This window comes from Heterocephalus glaber, unplaced genomic scaffold (assembly GCF_053883595.1).
Source record: "Heterocephalus glaber isolate CG9 unplaced genomic scaffold, H.glaber_assembly_v1.0 deba00000738, whole genome shotgun sequence".
In the NCBI taxonomy this organism is placed as follows: domain Eukaryota; kingdom Metazoa; phylum Chordata; class Mammalia; order Rodentia; family Bathyergidae; genus Heterocephalus; species Heterocephalus glaber.
In genome coordinates, this window is record NW_028258161.1 from 2,846,249 (window position 1) to 2,872,639 (window position 26,391).

General features: G+C 46.9%; 2 protein-coding genes across 4 annotated transcripts in view; one reads left to right on the forward strand and one right to left on the reverse strand.

The window, feature by feature from the left end:
- The window catches only part of Gpa33 (glycoprotein A33), a 32,396-nt gene extending 16,617 nt beyond the window's left edge, over positions 1-15,779 (reverse strand). Inside the window, exon 1 of the mRNA XM_013065746.3 lies at positions 15,571-15,779. Coding sequence (XP_012921200.2) covers positions 15,571-15,601 — 31 coding nt within the window. The 5' untranslated portion in view covers positions 15,602-15,779. The remainder of the gene's footprint in view (positions 1-15,570) is intronic.
- Styxl2 (serine/threonine/tyrosine interacting like 2) overlaps positions 8,381-26,391 on the forward strand; it is a 50,727-nt gene continuing 32,716 nt past the window's right edge. Inside the window, exons 1-4 of one of the 3 annotated variants that reach the window (XM_087206833.1) lie at positions 8,381-8,678; positions 9,948-10,171; positions 18,809-18,934; positions 19,542-19,665. In XM_087206833.1, the coding sequence (XP_087062959.1) occupies positions 19,556-19,665 (110 nt within the window). In that variant the 5' untranslated portion in view covers positions 8,381-8,678; positions 9,948-10,171; positions 18,809-18,934; positions 19,542-19,555. Of the gene's footprint in view, positions 8,679-9,632; positions 10,172-18,808; positions 18,935-19,541; positions 19,666-26,391 lie in introns of those variants that run through there. The other 2 variants (XM_004865195.3, XM_087206834.1) reach the window with 2 other exon arrangements.

The following is a 26,391-nucleotide window of genomic DNA, read 5'->3' on the forward strand; positions in this document are numbered from 1 at the left end:
AGGGGTTACATGCATTCTGGAGCTAAACCCTGGCTTTGGACCTCAGCCCCACGGCTCACCAGCTGCGTAAGTTTTCTAAGCCTCCATATCTCATCAGTAAAATGGGAGTCCTAGTACTCCCTTGCCAGCAATGTTGGGGAAATGGAAAATGGTATTACATGTCAATATTTTTCTTAGTGCCCAGCACATAGAAAACTCTCAATAAATAAGATCTGCCATCTTTTTTGTGGTGGTGATGATTTATTCATTGACTTAATCATTGGTAGAACCCTTCTACATTGTTGGTGGGAATGTAAACTAGTACAACCACGATGGAAATAGGTGTGGGGATTCCTCAAAAAACTAAAACTAGAAATTACATTCAACCTAGCTATTATTCTCCTAAGCATCTTCCCAAAAGAGTTAAAGACAGCATATTACAGTGATACATGCATACTCATATTTATGGGGCACAACTCACAACAGCTAAATTTTGGAAGCACACATGTAGCCATCAACAGGTGAATGGATAAAGAGAATATGGTATTTTAGGGTTGGTGTCCAGATGTCCCCTCAAAGCCCCATGTGGTCATAGGTGGGGCTTTTTCAGAGGTGGCTGAATCTACTGTGTGTGATGCTGGGATTAACAGTGTGTGATTACTAAATCAGTCCACTGATTGGTTTGGCACCACCCTAAGCCCAAGTAGCCTAGATAGAATATAGAGGGGGCAGAAAGAAGAAGCTAAGGTCGCTTGGACTTGCTTCTTCTCTACTTTGTTGCTTTGCTACCTTCTGTCCACCATGAATTGTTTTTCTTCTGCAATGTCTGTCTGCCATGCCTCCCTGCCTTGGAGGGTTTTATGGACTGAAACCTCCACAAACTGTAAGCCAAAATAAACCTTTCCTCTTTTAACTTTGGTTGTTGTGTATTTTGTCTCAGCAATGAGAAAAGTAACTAAGACTTGGTATTTATACACAATGGAGTACTACTCCGCTACAAAGAAAGATAAATTTGAGTCATTTATAGGAAAATGGGTGCACCTTGAGACCATAAAGTGAAATAAATCAGATATACAAGCTTAACTATCACAAATATTCGTGGAATTCTTACAGTGGCACAGATTTGTGAGTGAAATTTCTTCAAGGTATGAGGTACTGGGCATTGCCTGGGGAGTTCATTTAATGTAAGTTTATCAGAAAGGGGTGAGAGAAGAATGCGGCTGCCCCTCTCTCCTGTCACATCTACTCTCCTTACCCTGGGATGGGGACGTGCCTCCACCAGGAAGTGGGGTCCTTTCGACCTGGGTGGCTGTGAGGCAGGTGACACTAGGTGCTCTGAGGCTAACACAGGAGAGGCCATGTGTTTGTCCTGGTCCTCTGGGGATGGTCACAGCAGCCACAGATCACAAGGCCGATCCAGGTGTCTGGGACTCCCACTTTGGCTCTCGGGCACCAACTTCAACTCCCAGAGGAAGGAGTGAGCAACAAGCCCAGCCGCCCAGCCGCCCAGCTGACACCAAGGGGTGCAGAGCTCAACTGTCCCTGCACAGCCCCCTCTCCTGGGGGAAGATTTATGAGTAAAACAAAGACAGAGTCAAGCCTCTGAGTCGGGTGGTTGATGATGGTTGGCACAGGGTCCTGTGGGTGAACACTGTGGTGAGACTTTCCTCTAGGCCCAGGCAGCAGGCGGGGGTATGCAACGTGACTGAAATACACAGTGAATGTCTAAATTTTAAAAACGTGCTACAGTAAAGGGCACAACACCATGAATCCTCCTCAAAACACCCGGCTCACTTTGAACACACTTGTCCCAGGGCTCTTGCCACTTTCTGAAGCAGTGCTGGAAGACACCTTTCCTGAGTATCTTTAGTTGCCTCGCTATCCTGAATGGATTCAAAATGCTCACCGTTCATAATTATCTTGACTTTAGGGAAGAGCCAGAAGTTGTACAGTGCCAGGTCTGGTGAATAAGGTGAATGGGGAGACTGTAATGTTTTAATGAGCCTGCCTCTACGTTGGATGGCACTAGGCAGTGGCACCCATCATATTTTTGATAATATCTTGTAAAGACATTCAGGAAAGAGCACCTCCACTGCTTCAGAAACTGACAAGAATGATGGGATAAGCATGTTCAAAGCGAGGGGGAGGATTTTGAAGGGGATTGATGGCAATGTGTCTTTTACTGTAATAAATTTTTAAAAATTTGAATATTCGTCATGTATTTTTAACACCCCTTATAACTTTGGTTCATGTTCAGGGAATGGCAAGGAAGCTGGCACACTGAGAGGAGATGAGCCCGAGAAGTAGGGGTGCCTCAGACAGCATCAAGTGCCACAGCCCGGGCTTAAACCTTTGTATTTTGCTCTGAATGCAGCTGGAAGCCCTTGGAGAGACTTGAGTAGAGCTATACGTATGCACAGTTTTGAAGGATCATTCCGGCTGATGTGAGAGGAATACCCAGGAGGGGTTGGGGAAGAGTGTGGAGGGTGTGGAGGCAGGAAAGCCTGCAAGAGACAATTTCAACAGTGCAGGTCATGCTAATGGTGGCTTGGATATGAGTGATAATGGGAGAGGTAGTGAGACATGATCCAAAATGAGAAGTATTTAGGAAGAAGAGCCAATAGGATTGGACAACAAGTGGAACTGGGCATGATAGAGGAAAAGAGGCCTCAAGGATAAATACAAGGGTTTGTCCTAAAAGGTTGGGAAGAGTGAAATCCAAATGACTAAAGCTGAGGGAAGAGCAGGCATCAGTGGGGAACTGAGTCTGTGGATGTGTGAAGTCTGGGTTGCTTATTAGACATGTAAGTGGAGAACTGAAGAAGCCATTGTGTAGGTCTGGAGCTTTGTGGAGAAGGGCAGAGAGGAGACACATCTTGGGGAGCCATCAGCTCTCCATCATTTATGACCAGAGGACACTGAGATCATAACAGAGAAGTCTGGGACTGAAACTTGGGATGCCAGTGCTTGCTGGTCGAGACAATGAGGTGGAGTCAGCAAGGCAGAAGAAGAACCAGTCTGAGAGACAGGAAGAGAACCAAAAGAAAGCGTTTGGCAGAGGCCTAGCAAGAAACATGTCTCCTGAAAGGGAAGAGGGTCAACTATTCCGTTGCCGCTGATCTGTTGAACCAGGGAGCTGAGGACAGATCCAGGTGACCACTGGATGTGGCCACACAGAGCTGCCCATGCCATGAGCAAATTCAGTGGTGCAGTTAGGACAAAGTCTGACTGGAATGGGCTCCAGAGCAAATGGGATGCATGGACTTTTGCTGGAAAGGGGAGAAGATGAGGCTGTGCCAGCTACACAAAATTGTGGAGTCAAGACAGGTTTGGGCCTTTAGAAAATATTTTTGACACTGTTTGTTGATGAGGATGAACCCAAATAGAATGGAAAGAGAAATGATATCCTCGTAGGATAGATGAGAGTGTGAGTCAGGTGATGGGAGGTGGCGGGTCTCAGAAAGGACCCCAGGCTATTTATCCACAGATGGGCTAAAGATGCAAGTAATTGGCCGATTTGTCAGGAGGAGTGAGCAAGTGTTTTTCCTGTGGCCCCGCCATGAGGTTGCATTGTAGGGGAGGAAAATGTCCCTGCTGAAGATCACTCTCCTTGGCCAGTTTTGGAGACGCCACTATTCAATCAAGGTCTCAGCTGGATTAATACACTTCCTTTAAAAAATGCAGATTTATCTTGCGAACAAAATTGTTCACACTTAGTGTGCAGTGCTTCACTCAAAGACTGTACTTCCTAGAGTGGCAACCAGCCGCCTCTCCAGAGCGGATGCTGTGTGGCGAAGGCAATGAGCCAGTTTATAAAGTCTGAGAGAACCGGATACCAGGGGTAAAAAGAACAGGAAGCTGTTAAAAGCTAGCCTCCTGCTCCTTGGCATTTGAGTATTTTCCTCATGGTGACTCCAGTGCCAGGAGCCACGAAGCCTCCAGAGTTGCTGATGCCTGTGCCAGAGGTGCCACCCAGGTAGCTGAGAGGACCCCTCTACATTACTTTGCCACTGGTCTTTCCATTCCCTTCACCTATCAGGAAACACGCTCGTTACCATGGCTGTTACTAGCAAGTTACTCTCCTCGCTCAGGAAGTTGGTTGCTGCAAGGGCCTCTGGCCCATCTGCCCCACCCTCATCCTGTTCAGAAAGCCTGTCTGGAGGCTATTCTCCATGTCCACGACAACTGCCACCGATCTCACCCCTGTGTCTCTGCCCTTGCCTGGACCCATTTTGCCGGAGCCTTGTCCTCAGGGCCACTACTCCCAGGCTTCCCCGTGACCTGCACAGTGACTGTCCTATACCTTATTCAGGAGCTACACAGTAAGGGACTGCTGTATCTGGCAGAACCCAGGTGGCCCATGTTGACCCCACACGGTGGCACGTTCTACCTGATGGCACTAACTCTCACCAGTAAATCTAAGAGGACCAGTCCACTGTCATTCCCTTAGACAAGTGAGCTCACTCAATATCCAAGTGTTGGCTGGGCATGGTGGAGCGTGCCTGTAATCCCAGCACTCTGGGAGACGGAGGCAGAAGGACTGTAAATTCCAGCCCAGCCTGGGCAGCTTAGAAATATAGCGAGATCCTGTGTCCAAAAAAGGAGGGGGAGGGCACGCAGCTCAGCGTGAAGGCCTGGGTTCAATCCCATGTACCATAAAAACAAATAATAATAAAAAGGATGTTAAGGTAACTACCAAAGGAAGAAAAATAGTTACTATGTGGCTATGCAGTCGGTAATTTCCAATTCCTTTTGGTCCCATGTTAGGGTAATTATGACTCGGTGCAGGCACCATGCAGGTGTTTTCCAGGTATTTCCTGGCTCATTCTCACATTCTCCTTAAAGGTGGACACCTGTTTATCCCTATTTTGCAGATGACAAAATTGATGTTCAGAGAAGGAGAGCACTTTGCTCTTTCCCGATCCGATAACTGACCAACAGCAGAGTGGCCGTGGGTCCGTGTGATGAGGCAGCCGAGTGAGGGTGTGGGGCTGCTGCCCAACAGACAGTCAGGGCCGAGAGCTCAGTGTTGCCAGCAGGGCCCGGGGGGGTGCTCGTCCTGACCCCCAGCAGAACCCTTTGCTGTTCCACTCCTTGACCACATTGCACCCTCCGTTACAGAAACCCCTACATGCTTTCTTCAGCTCCCCGTCAGGTGTTTCACGAGTGCCTGCCCCGTACCGCCAGGTCCCCACGCTGCTCTGGGAGGTGAGTGCAAGCCGTGACGTCATGGAGTTCGTGGACGAAGACTGGACCCATACACACCATCAGTCCTCTTCACCAAGCTCTAAGGGCAGTACTTGGACCCAGGGCTGGTAATATCCCTGCAACAGGCCTCCTGCTGGCCAGCACCTCTCAGCTCTCAGGGCTTCCCATCCTGTCAAATGGAGCAGGCCTGACTGGCTAGATTCCTGAAATCTCCAAACGTCAGGGAATGCACGCCTGGAATCCCAGCACTCTGGGAGGCTGTGGCGGGAGGATCACAAGTTCAAGCCCAGTCGGGGCAACTTAACAACTGAGGAGGATCCTGTGCCAAAAATACAAATTTTAAAAGGGCTGGAGATATAGCTCAATGCGAAGGCCCTGGGTTTAATCCTCAGTGCCACTAAAAAAAAAAGAAAAAGAAAAAGTATCCCCGCAAGGCAATATGCTCCAACCAACCACCCCACCACCTACCTCTCTCTCGTGAAACTTTGTTGCACAATGTGCTAGAGTTGCCAAGAGCCTGAACAGCAGAGCTAGTGCTCACAGCTGCATCCTCCTTCTCACTTCTGCACAACTGAATTAACTTTGTGCCTCAGCTTCCTCAACTGTAAGATGAGCATAACCACGTTCTCTAACTCAAAGTTGCAGTGAGGGTAAAATAAGTTAACCTGGCACCGGAGCAAGAACTCTATAAACATTCTACACTGTCACTGTGTCATCCTGACCTTCACATTCCCCAGGGCTCAGCAAAGTGGCCCCCACATGGTGCAGCTCCATTAAGTACTCTTTGTCAGCCAAGGAGCAAGTAACAGAAAATTTATGCTTAAAACAGGGGTGAGATTTGCAAGCAGAGAATCTTGGTGGAAGAACTTTCCCCATGGATTGCTAGAAATTACCCCAAAACAAAATAAAGCACACAAGGAGCCCCAGAGAGGGAAGTTCAGACTGCGGGATGCCCCAGAGGGCAATGGGAGAGGTCATTTAATCTCCCTGAGGAGGTGGGGTGCAAAGAGCCAGGCTTTGGACTTGATGCTTGCTTGTAAATAATTAAGATTTGTTAAGAAGATAATAAACTGTCTCTTGAGAGCTAAATGAAAAGTAATACATCCAAGGAAGATAATGAAATGCTTGATGGAACTGAGGCACCCCCAGCACATTATGGGAACCCTGGGGAAACCGGCAATGATGCCTCCACTTAGGAAAATCCATTTGTTCAGAGAAACCACATTCTTGTTAGGGAGGAAACGCTGAAGGCCAGAAGGGACCTAGCTGACCCCAGAGCTCGATATCCTGCAATGGGGTTGAGGAAGAGAGGATCTCCAGCGAGGAGGAGGCAGTTCCCACATGCAGGCTGGTATGTCCTGCCTCCCTCAGCGGACAGCCCCTGCAGGCTCCCCAACTGGTGGCTGGTGGAGAGGAGGGAAAGGCAAGGAGGGGGTGGTTGACCTCTCAATCAGGCTGGGAGTGGTGGTACATATGCCTGTAACCCCAGCTCTCTTTTGAGACCCTGTCTCAAAATAAAAAATAATAAAGGAGCTGGGGATGTAGCTCAGAGAATAGGCCCTGGGTTCAGTCCCTAGTACCACACACAAATACAGATATGCATAGAAAGAGCTCCATCCCTTTGTGGGACTGTATGATCAATGTGGATCTTTAGAAATCTATACATTCAGCTCACTTCAGTGAATTTGTTTTCAAGTCCAAGTTTAGTGCAAGGCATGCCCCCACCTCTCTGGAAGCCCACCAGGACCACTCCAGCACATACTGCTAGGTGGCTTTTCTGAATTGCTTCTGGCAGCATGCACCCCACGTCCATGTACTTCTCATATGATGTGGGGCTGTGTGTTCAGGGTCCTCTCCTCCCCAGGGGCCAGCTCCACTCAGCAGCTCTGAGTATCAGACTTCTCTTGCAGCCATGCCTTGCTAGCTCAATCCCCAGTGCTCTATGCAAAGCTGGGTGTTAATTAGACCTTGTTGATTGGGTGGTTTGTGGCACAATCCCTGCCCGGCATGCACTTAGAAGTCACTGGACACCAGAATCTTAATGGAACTTAATGAAGTGTTAAAGTATAAGTGCAAAAGAATTTGGGGGAGGGGGATGTGTTAAAACCAGGAAAGGCTTACTGAGGAAGTGGGTCTTAACACAGCCCCCCAAGGGACTCAATTATGTTGAACTTGTGTATTTAAAGGAATAAAGCAGGATACAAAACTGTATCTAACATCCCAACCCTGCATAATCACAGGCAGCAAATTCTAGAAGAAAACATACCAGAATACAAGCAGTATTAATAACAAGTATCTTTGGAATTGAGGACCACGGGGAATTTTCGGGTTTCTTCTCTGCATACTTGTATCTTCTAGATGTTCTGCAATAAACACGCAGTACTCTTGGAACTGCAATGCCAAGAAGGAGGTGAGGATGTACAGTCAGTGAGAGTGAGCTTTTGTCACAAGGAGGTCACCTGACGGGGGAGAAGGAGAAAGATGAAAGTAGGGGCCACAAAGCATCTTGAAAAGGCTTCTTCAGGCCCCGCTACACGGAAGATGGAGAGATTTGGATGGTCTGCAGGTTGTAGGCAAGGAGCGCCCAGAAGGGAAGAGGCTGAAAACAGAGAAGCCAGAGGGAGCAAGACCCCAGCCTGGCAGAGAACAGGAGGGGCAGGGCCCAGGCACAAGGGCAGCCCTAGCTTTGCTCTTGGCAAATGCCACTGGTTCCCCTGGGGGCAGATGGAGAAGAGACAGTGCACAAGTGCAGGGCAGTGAGCTCTAGGGCACTGATTACATTTTCTGCTCCTCTCCAGGGAACTTTGTGACTGTCCTAACCAGAAGTGTGTGTCTGAAGCCATGTCTGCCCGTGCCAGGTGTTTATGGCATCCCTGACTCAGCAGGGCAGAAAACAAGGAAGCAGCTCGAAGGTCACTGGTAGCAGAGGAGCGGGAAGCACTTCAGGAAAGAGGCGGGTTCCATGTGTGACAGTTGGTGCCCTGGGCAGAGAGGGCTGTCCCAGGGACACGGTGACCTGCCCAGCAGAGCAGGCAGAGAGAGGTGACACAGCAGAGACTGGATAGAGTGCTGCCAATGAGGGGCAGTTTGAGAGCAACCGAACTTGCCCTCCAAGCCCACTGTGTTCTCCACGTGTCTGATCTCAGCACCGGAATTCCCAACTCCTTCCCTAGCCAGCCGCTGTAGCCATCAAGCCCTGGAAAGGGAAGCAGGACAGGAAGATCCAGGGAGACACAGCGACTTAGCAAAGTGAAGCTTGGAGAGAAGCAGGACAGCCTGGAAGGAGAAACAGGAGTGCGGGATGGGAGATGGTGACAGCACAGGGGCTTGCGGCCCAGTGAGGGCAAAGGGTGGGGCTCATTCAGCAACGCCCTCCAGCAATGGCGCAGGCGCCCGAGGTCCAGGCTCCACGCCAGCCGCGGGGAAGCAATAGCGGCAGAGAGAGGCAATTCCGCTCTCAGTGTTCCGCCCTCTGGGCGAGTCAGACAGTCGTAAGTAAACAATCGCAGAATAAATGTGAAACCATCATGGTAACAAGGGCCACACATTCGAGGAGAGGCGACAGCAGGGGGCTTGGGGAGGATGAGTGGGCCTGAGGAAGGGACTGTGGAGCCCAGCTGGAGAGGAGCGTGGTGCACCTTGAGAAAATGGGAGAAGAGGGGGCCCCGGAGGGAAAGCGCTGTGCAGGCCTCAGGGGCGGGAGGGTGCAGCGTGTTCCAGGGAGGCAAACAGTGTACAGGCCGAGGACAAGTGGCTTCCTCCAGCAGGGCTGCAGAGGACACATCTCGCTCGCAGTCAGCCTCCTTCAGCCACGCTGCCCACTGCCGACTCCCTGAGGTCCTCCACAGAGCAGCTCTGGGGCCGCACCACTGCCGGGGGACCACAGTGTGGGCTGGGTCCAGCGACGATGCCAGGAGAGAAAACAGACAAATATGAACGGATTGGAGAGATAGTGGAGAGCTAAAATCATCAGTGTACAGTGAGGACTTGAATTTGTAGTCAAGAGGGGAAGAGATCAAGGGTAATGTGGCACCTTTAAAAGATAGTCCCAAATTCTCCGAAACTGTCCTCATTAAGTGGTGGGGTTGCAAAGGAATTAAAGGCAGCCTACCATGGGGATACCTGCATGCCTATGTTTATTGTGACACAATTCACAATAGCAAGATATGGAACCAGCCTAAGTGCCCATCAACAGGTGAATGGATAAAGAAAATATGGTAATGTATACACAGTGGAGTATTATTTGGCCATAAATAAGAATGAAATTTTGTCATTTGCAGGAAAATGGATGGACCTGCAGATCTTTGTGTTGAGTAAAATAAGCCAGACTCAGACAGGCAAATCCGTGTTTTCCCTAATAGGTAGAATCTAAAAAAGATAACAGGAAAGTAGAAGGGAGATTGTTATTAGACAACAGGAAGTGAATAAGGGGGAGAAAGTGTAAGGGAGAGTAATAGGGAGGATGATGTGATAAAAATATACCTACTGAGTGGGGCTGGGGATTTAGCCCAGTGGCACTGCACCTGCCTCACAAGTGCAAAGTCGTGAGTTCGATCCCCAGTACTGGAAAAAAAAATAATAAAAATATAGCTACTGAAACCTAGTATTTTGTAAAATTAATAGACACTAATAATAAAGGGGAAAAATAAAAAGCTGGGCTCTGTGATTGACCCATAGAATGGAGAATATGATATCTTCCTTGGCCCATTTCGGCACCTAGGCCTTGAGACACTGGCAGCTTCCACTTCCGGTCTCTTTAGGTGTTTGCTCTGAGACTCCAGCCACACTAAGGAAACCCAAGCTTCCCTGTGGGAGTCCACAGCACAGGGAACCAGAGTCAGCACCAGCTCAACAGCCACCACGCGCTCCATTTTGGAAGTGGGCCTTCTAGCCGGATGAGATGGGTGCCGCTGAAGCCACAGGCAGCAAAGACAAGAGGTGCCCTGGCAACTCCCTTCCCAAGTGAAGCTTTCAAGCAAAACAGGTGATTAGTGGGCCGGGGATTTAGCTCAGTGGTGCTGCTGCCTCCCTTGCAAGCACAAGGCCCTGAGTTTGATCCCCAGTACCAAAAAAAAAAGGTGATTTGTGTTGTTTTAAGCTACTAAATTTGGGATAGTATCTTACATAGCGATAGAAAATGTAACTGATGACTGCTAGGTCTCTGCCTTCCATTCCTAGATGGATAGGGTCCATTTACTGGACAGAAAATCACTGGAAATGATGCAGGTCTGGAGCCCAAGATCATGATTTTGTTTTAACTTGTGAATGTGAAGCGCTTTGACACATGAGTCCTCTAAGTCGAGGACTCACAGGGCTGGTGGGACTCTCGCTCAGGAGAGAAGTGGGATTTGAAGACAGGCGTCTATGAGTCTCCTGGGAATGGGTGGAAACTAGAGCTTTGGATATGGGTGTGGACACACGGTAAAACTAGAAGAATCTCGGACTGAGTGTGAGGAGCGCTGACGCTCTATGGAATTAGGCTGCCAAGGAGAAATGAAAGGAGCAAGGGTCCAGTGGAGGAGGAGAAATAGGAGAGGATGTGTCATGGAACAGAGCATCTTGGAAGAGGTGGAGAGATTAGCTGGCCTGGCACACTATCCCCAGGTCTCCTGGTGACCAACATCACAGCAAGCAGCACAGAGGCCAGGAATTTAGCTCAGTGGTGCTGCCGTCTGCCCTGCAAGGGCAAGGACCCGAGTTAGATCCCTGCTACCAAAAAAACCCCAAAAAAACAACAGCAAGCAGCACAGCTGGGTTCCTGAGAAGCCCTGGGTTGGGATCTGGAGGGAAAAGGCAAAGTGGGAATCACACTGGTGTCCATAAACAAGTCTTCCTAGAGCCTTGGTTCTCAAACTGAGGTCCCTGGACACAAAGCATCATCACCTGGGAGACAGAAATGCAGAATCTCAGGCCCTGTCTTGGACCTACTGAATCAGTCTGCATTTTATCCAGGTCCCCAGGTGACTTAGGCACACAGTATAGCCAGAATACATGCAGTAAGGCTTCCTGAGTCCAGGCACCAAAACAGAGGTTGGACAGTAACCCAGGAAAGCACCCAGGTGATGCAAAACTGAGCTTCAGTTCACACAAAGAGTATCAGAAGTGACTGATCATTAAACTAACATTTCTTCCAGCTCCATTTGTAACTCTAACCCTGGACTTGCACATCAGAACCACATAGGTAATTTTTTTTAAATCAGAGAGAAGCCCAGATCCTGCCCTCTGGTTTCAGATTCAGAAGGTATGGGGGAGCCTAGGGGAGTTTTTTTTTATTCCCAAGGTGATTCTAATGGGCAACCATAGCAGATAGCCACTGTCCTAAACTGTCACTCCTCCCACTTTTAACACATATTCCTCTTGACTGGCCATTCCCTGCACCCTTTCCTCTTCAGGGCTGGGACTAGATCAAGGACCCAGGCTGGACTGAGTCATTTTAATCTAGATTACAGCTCTTCAGGCAGGCAGTGTGATTCCCACACAAGCACTGGCTCTGACTTGTGGCCAGGCTCCGGAAGAGGTAGGCCTTAGGATTAGAGGGGCCATAGGCCCAGGGCTTTGGAGCAGATGGGGGGCAGGCTGCCGGTCTTACACTTGTACTTTCAGGCTCACACTGCCCTGGCTCTAGCACACACACCACCTTCTTGGGGTGGAGATTCTAAGGACACAAGCAGGATGCTCTTATCTGATTCTCATCAGATGTGTGCCTCTGACCTGAGCTCAGCCTGGGTGGGTCAGGCCACGGCAGGGAGCTTAGTCATGTAAGTGACACTGGGCTCAGACACGCTTCCCAGGCAGGGCCAACCAGGGGACTCTTCACCTGGGCTTCAGATGAATCAACATGAGGCCTCACTCGGGGAAAGCCCCCAGCTGGGGACAGGGCCTCTGACCTGGTGCCAAGGAGGGTTCCAGCGGGTGTGAACAGCTTCAAAAGGTGACCCAGAAACTTAGTTCTCACTAAAACCCACCATGGGTTTGACCACCTATGGGTTTGACGACCTATGGGTTGATTTTAGAGGAGAAAAAGATTTTTTTAATCTGGTAGGATATTTTACGATGATAGATTTCTTTATTTTCTGTGTAATGCAGTACTTTGTAACTTAAGGTAAATTAGGAAAACAAGGAAGCTTCCTGCAGTTCCAGGAAGGCAGATTTTGTGCGTGTGTGTGTGTGTGTGTGTGTGTGTGTGTGTTTTCAGGTCCTCAACAATGTCAGTGCCTCCTGGCAGAGATGCTGGATGACTTTGTTGCCCTGGAGTGTTCCAGATGGGTCTTTTTTTTTTTTTTTAATGTATCTCTTTTCCTGATCCAGACCTCCTATCACAAACCTTTCAAGGCGTCCAGCTGCTGAAAATTTTTCCCAGAGACTTAATTTTGTGCACATATTGGAGCATTTTCTCTAGCAGCCTTTGGGAGGGGTGAGGCAATGGTGGCTTTTTGGTAATAGCTTAGGGCTCTAGCACAGTGACCTCTTGGCCAGCATCACCCAGATTAGAACTCTCAGATCACCCACTCACTGAAGTCTCATTGATTATCTGACTGAGACACTACATTTGCCTGATGAATAATAACAGCAATAATAATTACTAGCACTTATTGAGTGCCTATGATGTCCTAGGCACTGCTCTAAGATCTTCATATGTGCAAACTCAGTTAATATCTGTTATAATCCTGTGGGAAGGAAAATGGAATTTTACACATTGTGAATTACCCTCTCCATTTTACAGTCTGGGAAACTGAGTTTTGCCAGGTGAAGTTTTTGCCCCATACTGCGGTTAGCTAAGGAAGAGGGGCTGGGGTCAGGCCCCCTGAGGGTCTGTGATGGCCCTAGAGTGCCTGGTGGGGGTGGTTGGAACATGTCCCTGGCAGGGAGGTGCATTTTGTCACTGCCTTTGTTTGGAATTGTCGGCATGTGCTACAGTTTCATTTATTTTACATTTCCTAGTGTGCGGACTTTAGCCACCTGCATTGGCCTTGATGATATCTTCTGCTTCCCCTAAGTTTGATGAGACTGGGGCCTATCTCATCAGCTTGGTGTTTCCCTCCCAGCCAAATCTATTGGCACAGTCAGATGGAGAAAGGAGGAAGGAAACCAGTAGGTCCTCTAGAACCCAACTTAGGCTCCACCTCTACCAGGAAGCCCTCTCTGATTTCCTTGCTCCTACCTGGGCCTCTGTTCCAAGCTGGGACACTCAGAGTTTATCTTTTAAGGCCCTCTTTTCTCCCAGGGATGGCAATGACTGCTTCACCACTAAATACTACTTCCTGGTGGCAAAGTCTGTCCATGTGCCTCAGGTAGGCACCGTGCCCGGCTCCCTCTGCTCCACAGCTCTGGCTCTTCCCCTTAGAGTGGATGTGGAGGGAGAAAAGCCAGTGGGCATTGGATTCTGGGCTGAGCTGCTGGGAGGGGGAGGCAAGGCAGTGAGGGGAGAAGACACTTTATCAGTGTGTTGAAACAGATGCCCGAGAACTGGTCTGCTAGATGAAGTCACCTGGAAGAAGAGGCAAAAGGGCCTGCTCCAGGCTATTCAGGGCTAGGGGGCCTTTCATTCTAAGCTAGTGAGCAGCTGTGCTCACGTTTTTCCCCAAATCCACATTACTTTTTACCCCTGCATAGATCACTGCCAGACTAAACGTAGGGCATGGAGGAGAGTCTGGCTCAGGAGATGGTCAGCAAATCACTGGCCCAACTGGGACAGAACGGTCACTTCCTTTCAGCTACTGTCCCTCGGGGCCTGCAGCATCCTCCTGTCTGGATCTGATGGCTGGGACTCTGGTCATTCCAGACTCCTCACCTCTAGGGTCCTGACACCTCACATGTGCTCAGTAAAGAGTTGTTTGTTGAAGAATAAATAAACCCAGCCATCTAAGTAGACGATGAGAGCCTGCAGCCCTCAGCAGATGGACCTCTGGGCATAGCTTGAGCCCTCTGAGCTAATTCATTTTTTCTGGATCTACCTCCCAGCCATTGAACCCAGCCCTCCTCTAGCAGCAGGTTGCCCTGACTCTTGGCTAGGTTTTGAGAGCTGGGGCAGCAAAGGGGGCCTGGGGCTGGGGAACTGTGCTGGAGGGGGGCTGGTAGTCCAGGGTTTCCCCCAGGTACTGACGGGATTCTAAACCAAACTCTAGAGCACCACTTCCCCAGGCTTGGGGAGTTTCCCAGTACAGTTCTTACTACCTCCCCATCACTGCCAGGTCCTGGAAGCCCACAACAGCTTCTGAATGGTAAGCTGATGGCTCAAGGCACTGACTAAAGGTATGCCTCAAATTGCCCAAACTCCCTTTTCTCTACTTCCCTCTTGCTGTTCACATCCAAGATTTCCATTCCAACCCTTATCCACTCCACGGATCTCCACATGATTTTGCTACATAACACTTGATTTGGAATCAACCATAGATCTATAAATGTCTGGAGTCTATCTGTGGGCAGGAGGTTCCCGTTCTTCAGAGTTTTCAAAGCCCAGAGTACATAAAGACCTGAGGAGGTTTGGCCTTTGGCAAAAGCCTTCTAGTTTGTTGCTGCTCTGTGCATATTTTGTAAATTGCCTTGTCTCTCTGCCTCAGTTTCCCTATACATGTTAACATCCTTATCTTTGTGTCTTTCTCTGGTTTTGAGGCAACAGTTAAAGTCCCAGATAGCAAATGTATTTAGATTCATTTTCCAGGACAACCCAGATTCAAATACTTTGTCCCTACTACAGTGAGCTCTGATATCTGATCCTAAGGAGACAGGAGATCAGGGTGTGGCAAAACTGGCAGGGGAAATAGGCGTGACCTGTTAATCACAAAACCCCAGGACACATGCGCAGAACAGTTCCTGAAGCCCCAATGTGGACTTCTCTCGAGAGCTCAAGCAGGTTTTTGACAGGAGAGCCTAAACCTGGCATCAGATCAGGAATGGTGATACAAAAGGACAGTAGACTCTAAGCTCTTTGCTACTGTGTTCTTTCACTGTAGACCACTTTCTCCTGTCGAGTGTAATTTTCCTACTTTTACTTGGCCCGAATTCGCTTTGCAGAGCCTGTTTCTTTTCCTGTCTTTAGTAAATGTAAAACTTTATTACCTTTGCGCTTGTCTCAACCAATTCTTTGCTCAGGACTGAAAGAACCTAGAAAGCAGCTCTAGAAGGAGATTCTTGCACCCTGAAACCCGGTAACATTAGGATCCAATTGGGCACAGGAAAAAAATGGTCTTGAGGGTACTTTGAGTTCTTCATTCCAGCAAAGGGCTGGGGTTTTATTTATTAATATGCAAATGAAAACCATTCTGGTCTGGGCACTGGCCTGGAATGGAGAATAAGTAGCTCTGGCCAGCAGCCTCTCCTCCAGCCCTAGGTCCCTATGTCTCACCCACCCCAGGGCGCTACCTGAGAGCGGGGCTCACTCACCTGCACATAGCATCCACAGCACAGGCAGCATCTTTCACTCTGAGGTCTTGCTCCCTCTCTGCTCCAAGCCCTCCAGTGGCCCGCACCAGCCTGTGGCCTAGCCAGCCTGAGGTCTCTGCCCACTTCTGCCCAGCCTGGCCCACAGGCCCGCCCTCCTCTGGACTGGCAGATGAACTCACCTGTGGGGTTGGGCTTGTGCTCCACCTACTGCTCTGAAGGTCCCAAGAGGAGTCTTCCCTACTTTCCTCTGGAGCCAGGCACCTCCCTGCCTTCTCAGTGAGCAGGTGTCCAAAGTCCTGGGCCTCACACTAAGGTGTGGGCCTCTCATAACTGTCGGAAGCTGCTGCCACATTATGAAAGGGTGGGATTCCGAGGTAGTAAAAGAAGGGTGTTTCCCATGTTTGCTGAAACCGTCTGAGACCCAATATGATTTGATCTACTTCCATCCTGTTCTCAGTCCCCATACCAGGGCAGACACAACGTTGTGGAGAGGACAGGAAGCCCCTTCCCTCTGAGTTTATAATCTGGTCGGGAACATAGCAAATGCCCAAGTAAACAAAGAAGATAATCCTGGAGATAATGTGACCACCCTGTGGCAGTCTTCCAGGGACTTTCCAGGTTTTTAGCCCAAAAACGTCATGTCCTGGGAACTGCCTCAGTCCCAAGCAAATTGAGATGCTGGTCACCCTACCTAAAGTGTGATAAATCCTGTAGGAAACGCTAGGAGTAGCCACTGGTGTCAGTTTCTCCTGTAGATATTATATATATCTATATCTGTCTCTCTCTGTATATCTGCATAATATATCTATAACAGTACATATTATATATCTATATAATACATATATAGATATCTACATATATTTTATTATATAGAATATAGAGATATTTTATGTAAGTATATGTATCACTGTTCTGTAATAGTTTTTAAATATTTTTTTTCACTTAACAAAATATCTGAGTGTCTTTATGAGGTGTGATCAAAACTATGGTGATAAGGCCGGGGATTTAGCTCAGTGGTTCTGTCGCCTGCCTCACAAGCCCAAGGTCCCGAGTTCCATCCCTGGTACAAAAAAAAAAAAAAAACATCAAAAAAAACTATGGTGAATGCTGCTGCCAAGTGCCATCCAACAGAAAGGCAGGCTCATAAAAACGTGACACTGTGTCCTCGTTCATCTCATTCACCAGATCTGGTACCGTGTGACTTCCAGCTCTTCCCCAAAGTCAAAATGACCAAGGAAGATGAATGTTTGAATCAAATGAGGACATCAAGGCAGCCATGATAACACAACTAAAAATACTTTCAAAAGAGACCTCCAGAACTCCTTCAGAAAGTGGCAAGAATGTTGGGATAAGTGTGCTCAGAGCAAGGGGAAGGATTTTGAGAGGATTTAATTCCAATGGGTCTTTTGCTGTAATAAATTTTTAAAAATTTAAACAGTCACCATATTTTTCAGACATACCTCATATTATACTATATTGTATTTCATTCTCTGAGTTTAGGTAGTTCGCTTGTCCATATTTTTATTAGGTTCTTGGTATTTAGCTTGTTGATTTCTTGTAGCTCTTTGTGTATTAGGGAAACTAACTTTTGGATGTGATAAGTATTACAAATACTTTCCCCATTATTTATTTGTGTTATGGATTCAGAATTTCCCATATAAATTATTTTATCAATACTTTGTAGCTAATAGGTTGATTGGTTTGTTTGGTCCAAGGAATTGAACTCAGGACCTTGTGCTTGCCACCCAGGTGTAGCACCACTGAGCTATGCTAGGTTTGTTTGACATACAAAAGCTACTGCATTTTACTTAGCCACCTTGTTGAGTTCTTTTATTGTGTGTAATAATTTTTCAGCCCTGATACTTTATAGTACAGTTGCCAAGTCAGTCTTGCTACTGCCCTGAGGACGTCACTTTTCTGCTCTGTTCCTATCACTGATTCTGCAGAACCTAACAAGTGAAATCCAGCTCCTTAGGTTGGCCTTTAAGTATTCATGCATCTGTTCTACAACATAACCTACCTTCCAGGATGTATGGCTTATGCTTTGACTCAGTTAGATGTCTCTTCACGCCCACAACTCTTACTACTTTCCTAGCCCAAAAATTTGCCCACATTGTCCCCTCTGTAGTTCCTTTCCCCTATTATATCAGCTATTATAATCTAACCTGTCCTTTAGAAGCTGGCCCATATATCACCATTTCTTCCATGAAGCATTTCCTGATTTTTTCCATCAGAAGGGCTCTCTCCTTCCTCTGAATTCACACAGCATTCTGGTCTCTTTTAGGGCCCTAACTTCATTCTGTCTTATGCATGGGTTATTTTTGATCCATGTCTCATTCCTCTTAATAAATGGTGAGCTCACTCATTCATTCAGCCAATTTCTAAGGGTACTATTTGCTGGGCGTGGTTCCATCTACCTAAGAAGAAAGACAACTTTAAGCTATGTGTCTTATTAATTTTGGTCAAGTACAATGCCTGATGCATAGTAAGTAATCAACAAATATTTGCAAATGGGTGGACCAGTGAGTGGATGGATAGAAGAATGAATAGAGGAGTAATCATAGAATATAGGACAAGAGGGTACGGGTTTTGTTTTGACAATAATGATGGAGACTGGAGTGTAGTGAGGCAGGGTTGGTTATGATGAAGTTCACAGAATGTTTGTCACCTAGGCCTGTCAATTGTCCGTCACCAAGGGCCGCAAGTGGAATACAGGTAGGGGATGTGAAGGGGAAGTACAATTGCCCAGTTTACTGAGAAGAGATATTTCTGTTAAAAGAAATGTTATCCTAGGCACAAGCAATCACACCACAGTGTTCCCTATTGTCTGTCTGTCTGTCTGTCTGTCTTTCTATCTAATCTATCTATGGACCCTCCCCGTTGGGCTGTATTGGGCTTTTTTCTAGGCCTCTGTAAGCTGCCAGGAGGCCGAGGTAAGTTCATTTACTCCCTCTGACTAGTGGATTTAGATTGTCTTCTGGAAGGACTCTGAGTAGGCAATCCCAGGCGGGAGGATGTGGAGAGCAGCCAGAGGAAACCATCGCTTCTGGCCTCTTCATCTACAGAGGGTGAGCTTCTTCCAACTCTACTGCTGAAGGTCAGTGTCCAGGGAGCCAGGAGAAGGGAAAGAGTTAAGGGAGGCCTGCTTTAGGACAGGTCCTGAGAGCTGCATTCCTTCCTGCCAGCCCGCAGGGCCAGAGGCTAAATTTAGAGAGTGGCTAGGGTTTCTTGTTAACAGCTGTCCTGGCCCTCAGTGAAGAAACCAGGAGGAGGAGTGAGTGCTGGGTCCCCTCTCACTGGTTGGAGCTTCTGGCCATTTCATCTGGGACCTCAGCCCTGGGGTGGACACACAGGCTGGCCGGTGGTGAGTGTGCTTCTCCCTCCTTCCATCTCCAAGAGCCCCAACTAGAGATGGCAGCTCTGCTCTGCGCAGCAGGGCCCCACTGGGATGTCTGAGACTAGCTGCAGGGGGCTTTGTGCGGCTTAACAGGCTGTGGACGGCACCTGAGCCAAAGGCCTTGACTCGCATGGCCTCCATTAGACTCCGAGGAAGGCCAGCACCACCTCTCCCTGCAGAAACAGCAGGGGTGCCCATTAGTGCAGTGTGTGTGTATGTGCGTGGACACCCTATAATTTCAATAGATCTTTCTAGTCTGAGGAATTAATTATGCTTCAACCTCTTTTGCCATAGTGGAGACTGGTTCCCCTCACTACTTCCTTGCTAGCAGCTGTGAAAGGAGCCAACTGTTCCTTCTTAAATACCACGTCCCTAAGGTGGCTGCTAACCCAGCTGGTGTGAGCTTCTTGGTGTCCTGTTAACATAGCTGGGCTGGGTCCTTTACCCTCTCAGGTACTAACATGTGGTAGCCTTCCCCTTGCCATTCCCAAGGTGACACTACGGACACATCCTCTCACCCTACAAAGCTCTGGAACCTGACTCCCTAACCGTCTTTCCCCTGCCAAACTGACAGGCTGACAGGCCATCATGGCGACCAGCAGGGACCCAGAGGAGGAGCAGGTGGTTCCGGGAGAGGAAGATGAAGACGACGTGAGGGCAGTGCAGGCCCACTACCTCCGGAGCCCTTCACCCAGCCAGTGAGTGTGCACAACCGAGCTCTTACCCAAAGATGTGACCAGTGGGGAGGGCGCTGGGGGCACAGTGAGGAGTGGCCTGGGGACACAGAGCAGCTACCTAAGCTCACTCATGCAGCAATGTGACTGAGTACTTCCAGGCATCCCCCTTTCTGGAGGAGGCAAACAGACTAATGGCAACAGGCCATGGTGAGTGCTAGGTATCAGTGCCTCTGGGGGCCAGGCAGCAGTGGGCCAGGGCAGGGAACTAGGGGTCTTGGAAGGGCCACAGGAAGCTTTCTGAAGGTGAGGGTACTGACCGGAGCCTCAGAGCATTTGGCAGATCTGCCTCTCAGGCTTGACTCTGAAGACTGGAGCTGGATGGGGGACCATTGGCCAGAAACTATAGGAAAAGGGGTCGGGAGGGAAAGGACCCACAGGCCCAGGCCTTAGTATGAAAATAGTTTTGCATCCATGATCAAGCCATTTCTTTCAAACTGGGATCTAAGCCTGCCTGAGGGGGAGCAGCAGGGTGTCCAGGGATGGATAAACATCTTCCTGGAGAGTTCTCTTTATTTTATGGCAAATAATTTAAAACTTCCTTTCCCATTAAAAGCACTGAGATATATGGTGATGTAAAATTGGTGTGAATTTGTAAGAAAAACCATAAGACTAAAGAAATCCATTCTCCCTTGTCTGCTAAAACATAAGTGTGGGTGTGTGCCTGTCTCCTGCCTTCTGCCCTCAGTGATAGCAGAGACCTGGCTCTAATCATATCTCTGTCACCAAGTGGATGTGAAGAATTTGAAGTATCCACAATTCTGTTTGACTTTGGTTTCCTCTGTTCTCCCAGGGACTCGCTGCCTCCTTCCCTTGGGGTTCCAGGGGCTTCCTTGCTACAGAAAGAGGGAAGCCCACTTTTCCCAGATGCAGCTTACAGACTTCTCCCTTAAAATTCAACTTACTTTTCCACTTAGAAAAACCATCATGATTGAGAGACTTAAAATATATCCCTCCCCTCTTGCACGCCATGTTAGGGTAGAGAGAGCTTTGTGTGTGGTTGGGGTGTGACACCTTTGTGTATTAGGATAATGCTAGCTGCCATATCAAACAGATACTGCTTTCTCACTGCAATAAGTTCCAAACCAGGTGCCTGAGCAGAGTCGCAGGAACTGAGGCCCTTTCTGTCTTGGCGGTCCACAATTTTGAAAGCATGACTCCTAATGTCATGGTGTTCATCAGCATCAAGACAAAACGGCAGACAGCTCAGAGAATCTCCCAGGAAGTTTTCATGGCCACATCTGAAAACTGCCACTTCCCTCCCACTTATATTCCATTGTCTACAATTCAGCAAGGCCAAGTTTTCTTGCAAGGGAGGGTGGAAAATAAGGGCCGTGGGAAAGGTCCTGGATGTCCAGGAAAGTGGACATCCATTTCTTGATGCAGGGCAGTCTCAGCCACAATGCACCCCTCCAGGCAGTCTATCCACAGTATCTTCTTCCCACTCACAGAGCACATTCACTGCCTCCCAAAAGAAACAGCCTCGCATCCTATGTGGCAACTGCTGCATCTACCCTGCAAGGGCTAGGTCTCCAGCAGGTACATCCTCTTCCTCAGGCCTGAGCGCAACACTTTGTGTTCTGGCCAGGAAAAAAGTTCCCTTCTCCTCAAAGAGGAAGGGGAGATATAGAAGTCCTGTGATTCCTGGGCCTATCTGCCCCACAGGCAGGGAAATCTGTGATTTAACCAGGATGTGCTCTCTGAAGGAACTCTCTTATCTGTTGTTCTCTTTTACCTCTGGCTCTTCCCTCGGTGCTTCTTTGCCTGTTATCCTTCATAGCCACACTTGAAGTGGAATGGCAGAGCATGTCTTCCTTGAAGGAGAAATAACTTTTGCAGACTGCGTCTTGCTCATGGAAATTTGGGGACTCCAGGGTTGTTTTAAAGTGTATACCATCCACAGGCTTTGAATGTCCGGGGGTTGGGGGGGTCGGGGGGGGCTGTAACTGGGGACTGAATCCTCACACTGCATTGCAGCCCTAGCCTTCTTTTATTATTTTTGACACAGGCTCTTCATAAATTGCCCAGACTGGGATCGAACTTATGATCCTCCTGCCTCAGCCTCCCAGAACTACCACGTCCAGCTTCCAAAGGCTTTTGAAAACTCTTAGTTTCTTTAAAAAGATGACCCCTTCAAAAACTCATAGGTTTCTGATCTATGTAGACCACACTATCTCCTGGTGTTAGTAATCACAACTGAATTTCTTCCTTTTAACTCTGATTCGTGTCTTTCTTGTCTCAGCTTGACAACAGTTATCTTGAAAGGTTATCTGAAACTGTAAACTTGGGTGGAAAGTCCAGAATGTTGCAATTTCTGGTGTAATTGTTAGAAATTTTTACAAGAGAATATATAACTAGTGCATAGCTAAAAAGGAAAAAAGTGAATAAAATACAATCAACCTAAAACAAGGAAAGAAAGAATAGAAGAGGAATACTGAAGAAGCATAACAAATAAGAAAAAAGTAGGACAGTAGGTTTAAACCTAAATATACAAAAATTTAAATAGGTTGTTCCAACTAAAAGAAGAAGATTTTCAGACTCAATTTTTTAGAACTCTACCTACTATTTATGAGAGACACACCTTAAAAATACACAAAGGCCAACGAAGGAAAGAGAATGTATGCTACCGTTCCAGTTACTATTGCTCATACTTTCAAAGTTTAGTGTCATAAAACAAGCATGTTATCACGTTGGTAATTAGGCCCCTGGGCGAGCACAGGGCCTGGTTAGCTGGGTTTCTACTTTTTCAGAGGGCTGGGCTGGAGGGATAGGAGGAACGGGGAGATGCGAGGGCAGAGGCTGACCCGCCAGTGGGGCTGCTGTCACAGAGGCAGCTCATGCTGGACTTGCTGGGCTCCTGGCCAGAGTTCCTGGGATGGTCTTCCATGCACTCGCCCCATGTGGACCGGTCTGAGCTTTCTCAAAGGATGGTTGCTAAATGCCACAAGTTTCACCCAAATGAACAAGACTGAAGTGCACTGATTTTTCATGATCTAGCCTCAGAAGTCACGGTGTGTCATGTCTTCTGTACTCCACTCCAGGTTTCAAGGGAAGGCCATATAGACCCCATCATCCCAACAGAGGACTATCAAGGACTCATTGTAAGGGGGCAGTAGGATGGGAAATATTGTGGATGCCTTTGGAAAATACAAGTTTTTCACACTTATAAACACAAATGAAAACAAGCCAGTGAAGCTATATTGGTAGCAGACAAAGGAGATTTTAAGATTTACTAGAGATAAAGAGGGACATTTCACAGAGATCAAAGATTCAATACATCAGGAAGTCATAATCATGTTAAATATCTATGATCCAAAAACAAGTTCAAAATTTATAAAGCAAAAAATTGACAGAACCAAAGAAAAAACTGAACTTCACAATCAATCTGAGTCAAATATACATGTGTGTGTATATATATATATATATATATATTTTTTTTTTTTTTTTTTTTTTTTTTTGATACCAGGGATCAAACTCAGGTCCTTGTGGTTGCAAGGCAGGTGGCAGAACCACTGAGCTAAATCCCTGGCCAAAATTTTTTTTTGGTACCTGGGATCGAACTTGGGTCCTTGCGCTTGCACAGCAGGCGGTGAAACCACTGAGCTAAATCCCCGGCCCAGTTAAATATACTTTTAACAAAACTATCACACTATTCTGATAGAATAAGGCAAAAAAAAAAACCCAAACCATCCAGAATACAGAAATTTTAAACTATACAATAAACAAAACTAACCTAATTGACATTTTTAGAACATATACTGAGCAACTGCAGAATATACCCTTATAACAGGCACATGGAATAGTTACCAAAATACACATATACCAGGCTAGGAACACATCAACAAATTTCTTTTGACCATTGAAAAAATTAAGGTAAAAAATCAGTAAGAACAGAAAAAAATAAAATAAAATTCCAACCACAGTTCAGTACAACTCACAGTCATCAGAATACTTAAAATTATAGATACTAGCAATGCAAGTGAGGATGTTTCCGTGATCAGACCTCCCATTCATTGCCACTGAGAGTGTACAGCCATTTGGAATGACTTCACAGTATCTACTAAAGCTGAATACACAACAGTCCTCTGACCCAGCAGTCTCTCACTCTTGATACACAGTGAGCAGAAACATTAGCACATACGTGCACCAGAAGATAAGTACTAGAATGTTTTAACAGCTAACAGCCATTAGGGATATGGATATTCGAACAACAGGATGAGCTAACCAATTAACAATAGACTAGATAAATAAAGTCTGGTGAATATTTTGTAAAATACTGCCCTACGGAATATGCATTTAGTTAACTGTCTATCACTTTTGAGCTTTTCAGATTATTGGTTGGGGAAGCAAATAGAGAGTTCAGACACAGGTGGGGGATCACTGAAAGGGAAGGTAGGAGGCCTTAACATTAACCTGCCTCAGAACAAAAGGCTTTGTTAACATGGGTGTCCCACAGTCATTCAGTCCACCATCCTTCCAGCAACCAGTCCCCCTGAGCCTGCAAGAGTCACAGGGGGTCCAGGCTGAGTGTCCTTAGGGTGTGGCCCCCACATTCAGAGCAAATTTTCCCTGGGTTCTCAGTGATACTGCTGAATATTGCGGGTTTGGATGTCTCTCCCTCTTGGTTTATGTGTATTCTTTAACAATTGCTTTCTAAAAGCAGATCCCAAATCAACTAACCTTTTCAGTAATCTTCAAGGAAGGTACACAGGTGGTGACACTTCATTGGCTATCTCTTCCCACAATGTCATCGTGAAATCTGAGGTATGAAGGACTGCACAGGGATTTGAACTATCACCCATTTAATCGTACTTAGTTACATTGAACTGGGTTTAGAGCGGCCCAGACAAATGAATCCACAGTGTTTCAGACTCGGGGAAAGACCTTATATCTGGAGTATACTTTTTAAAACTCTTAAAACCCCAACAATTAAGAAACAACTCAGTTTAATAAGTGACAAAAGATTTGCACATATACTTCACCAAAAAATATGTGAATAACAAAGAAGAATATAAAAAGATGTGCAAAGTCCTTAGGCATTAGAGAAGTGCAAATTAAAATAAAATGAGTTACCATTACATGTCTGTTGGAATTAATAAAATTAAACAGACTGACCAAATGTTAGTGAGAATGTAAAATACCTAGAACAATCTCACATTGCTGGCGGGAATTGGAAATGGTGCAACCATTTTACAAACTGTCAATTTCTTATAAAGTTAAACATATACCTACCTGAAAATGTACCTGTGTCTATATGACTTAGATTTTCTAGGTATCTATCCAAGAGAAACGAAGCCCTATTGTTTATATAATACCATGTTCATGAAAGTTTGTAGCCCAGAAAACAGAAACAGCCCAAATGTTCATCAACAAGTGGATGAATAAATACATAGCAGTATATTAATACACAGGAACACTATACAGAAATAAAAAGGAAGGAAGTATTGATTTATACAGCAACATGGGTAAATCTCAGTTATGCTGAGTGACACAAAATCTAGATGATCCAAGCTCAAGCTCTTCTCTACAGTGCAATGACAGTGGGATGAGTGGAGACAGGGCAGGGAGGGTTTATAAATAAGCAAGAGGAAGCACTGCGAGATAATGGCCAAGTCACAACCTTGACTGTGGTGATGTTTTTTCACAGATGACAAAACTCACCCATGTGCATTTAAAATATGTGCATTTTATATCAATTATACCTCGAACAAAGCTGTTTTTCAAAAAGCCATAAAAAAACACCAACCAGGAAAAGCCTCTTGTCTGAGGCAGCATGGTGCTGCGACAAGAATTTCAGCGGTGCAGTTGAGCCGGAAGCAGAGGCGAGACCTGCTCTCTGGCTCTTTCACCGGAAGAGCTTGCAGATTCCTTACTCCTGACTCACAATACTAGATTTATCCAGTGGCAGAGATTGAGCAAGACACTCTATATAAAGGAATATTAGGTATTTGATAAATGGCAGTTCTCCTCCAGTTTTCTTCCTGAGAAAAATATCTGACAACCAATTCTTTTCAGTGACTCGTGACATCAAGAAAGTACTTCACCAGAGTCCCACTCACACTAGTGAGGCCGTTGCCTCTCCCGTTTTGCTGTCAGCTAGTGCTGTGTTCTCAGTGACAGAGCACTGCTTGCTGCTCTCAGTCCCCTCCTGAACAAGCCTCCTGGTACTTGGTAAGGGCATGAAGTTCCTTCCCTGTTGTCTTACGTCTTTAGCTAGAGCTCTGCATCTTCCTAAAATGAAGTTGCATACTAAGTCAGCAAATACCTTACCGCGTGAACTAGTTTTCCAGGGCTGCTGTCGCTTAGCAACATAAGTTTATCCTCTGATGGTTTGGAAAGCCAAAAGTCCAAACTCAAGGTATCAGCAAAGCCACACTCCCTTCCCCACCCCCACAGGAAGGCTCCTTCCTGGTCTCTTCCCAGCTTCTATGGCCATGGGCATTTCTTGCCTACAGCAGCATTTGTCCCATCTCTGTCTTCCTTCCTTCTCCTCTTTTCTTATATGGACACTTGTCATTGGCTTTAGAGTTCATCCTAATCTAGGGTGATCTCATCTCAGGATATTTAACTTAATTACATCAGCAATGATACTTCTATTTTTAAAAGGTGACATACACAGACTCTGGGAGATTCACCTTTTTGAAGGGCCACCGTTCAACCCACTACAGCCCTAGATTCAGCTGCTGGGAG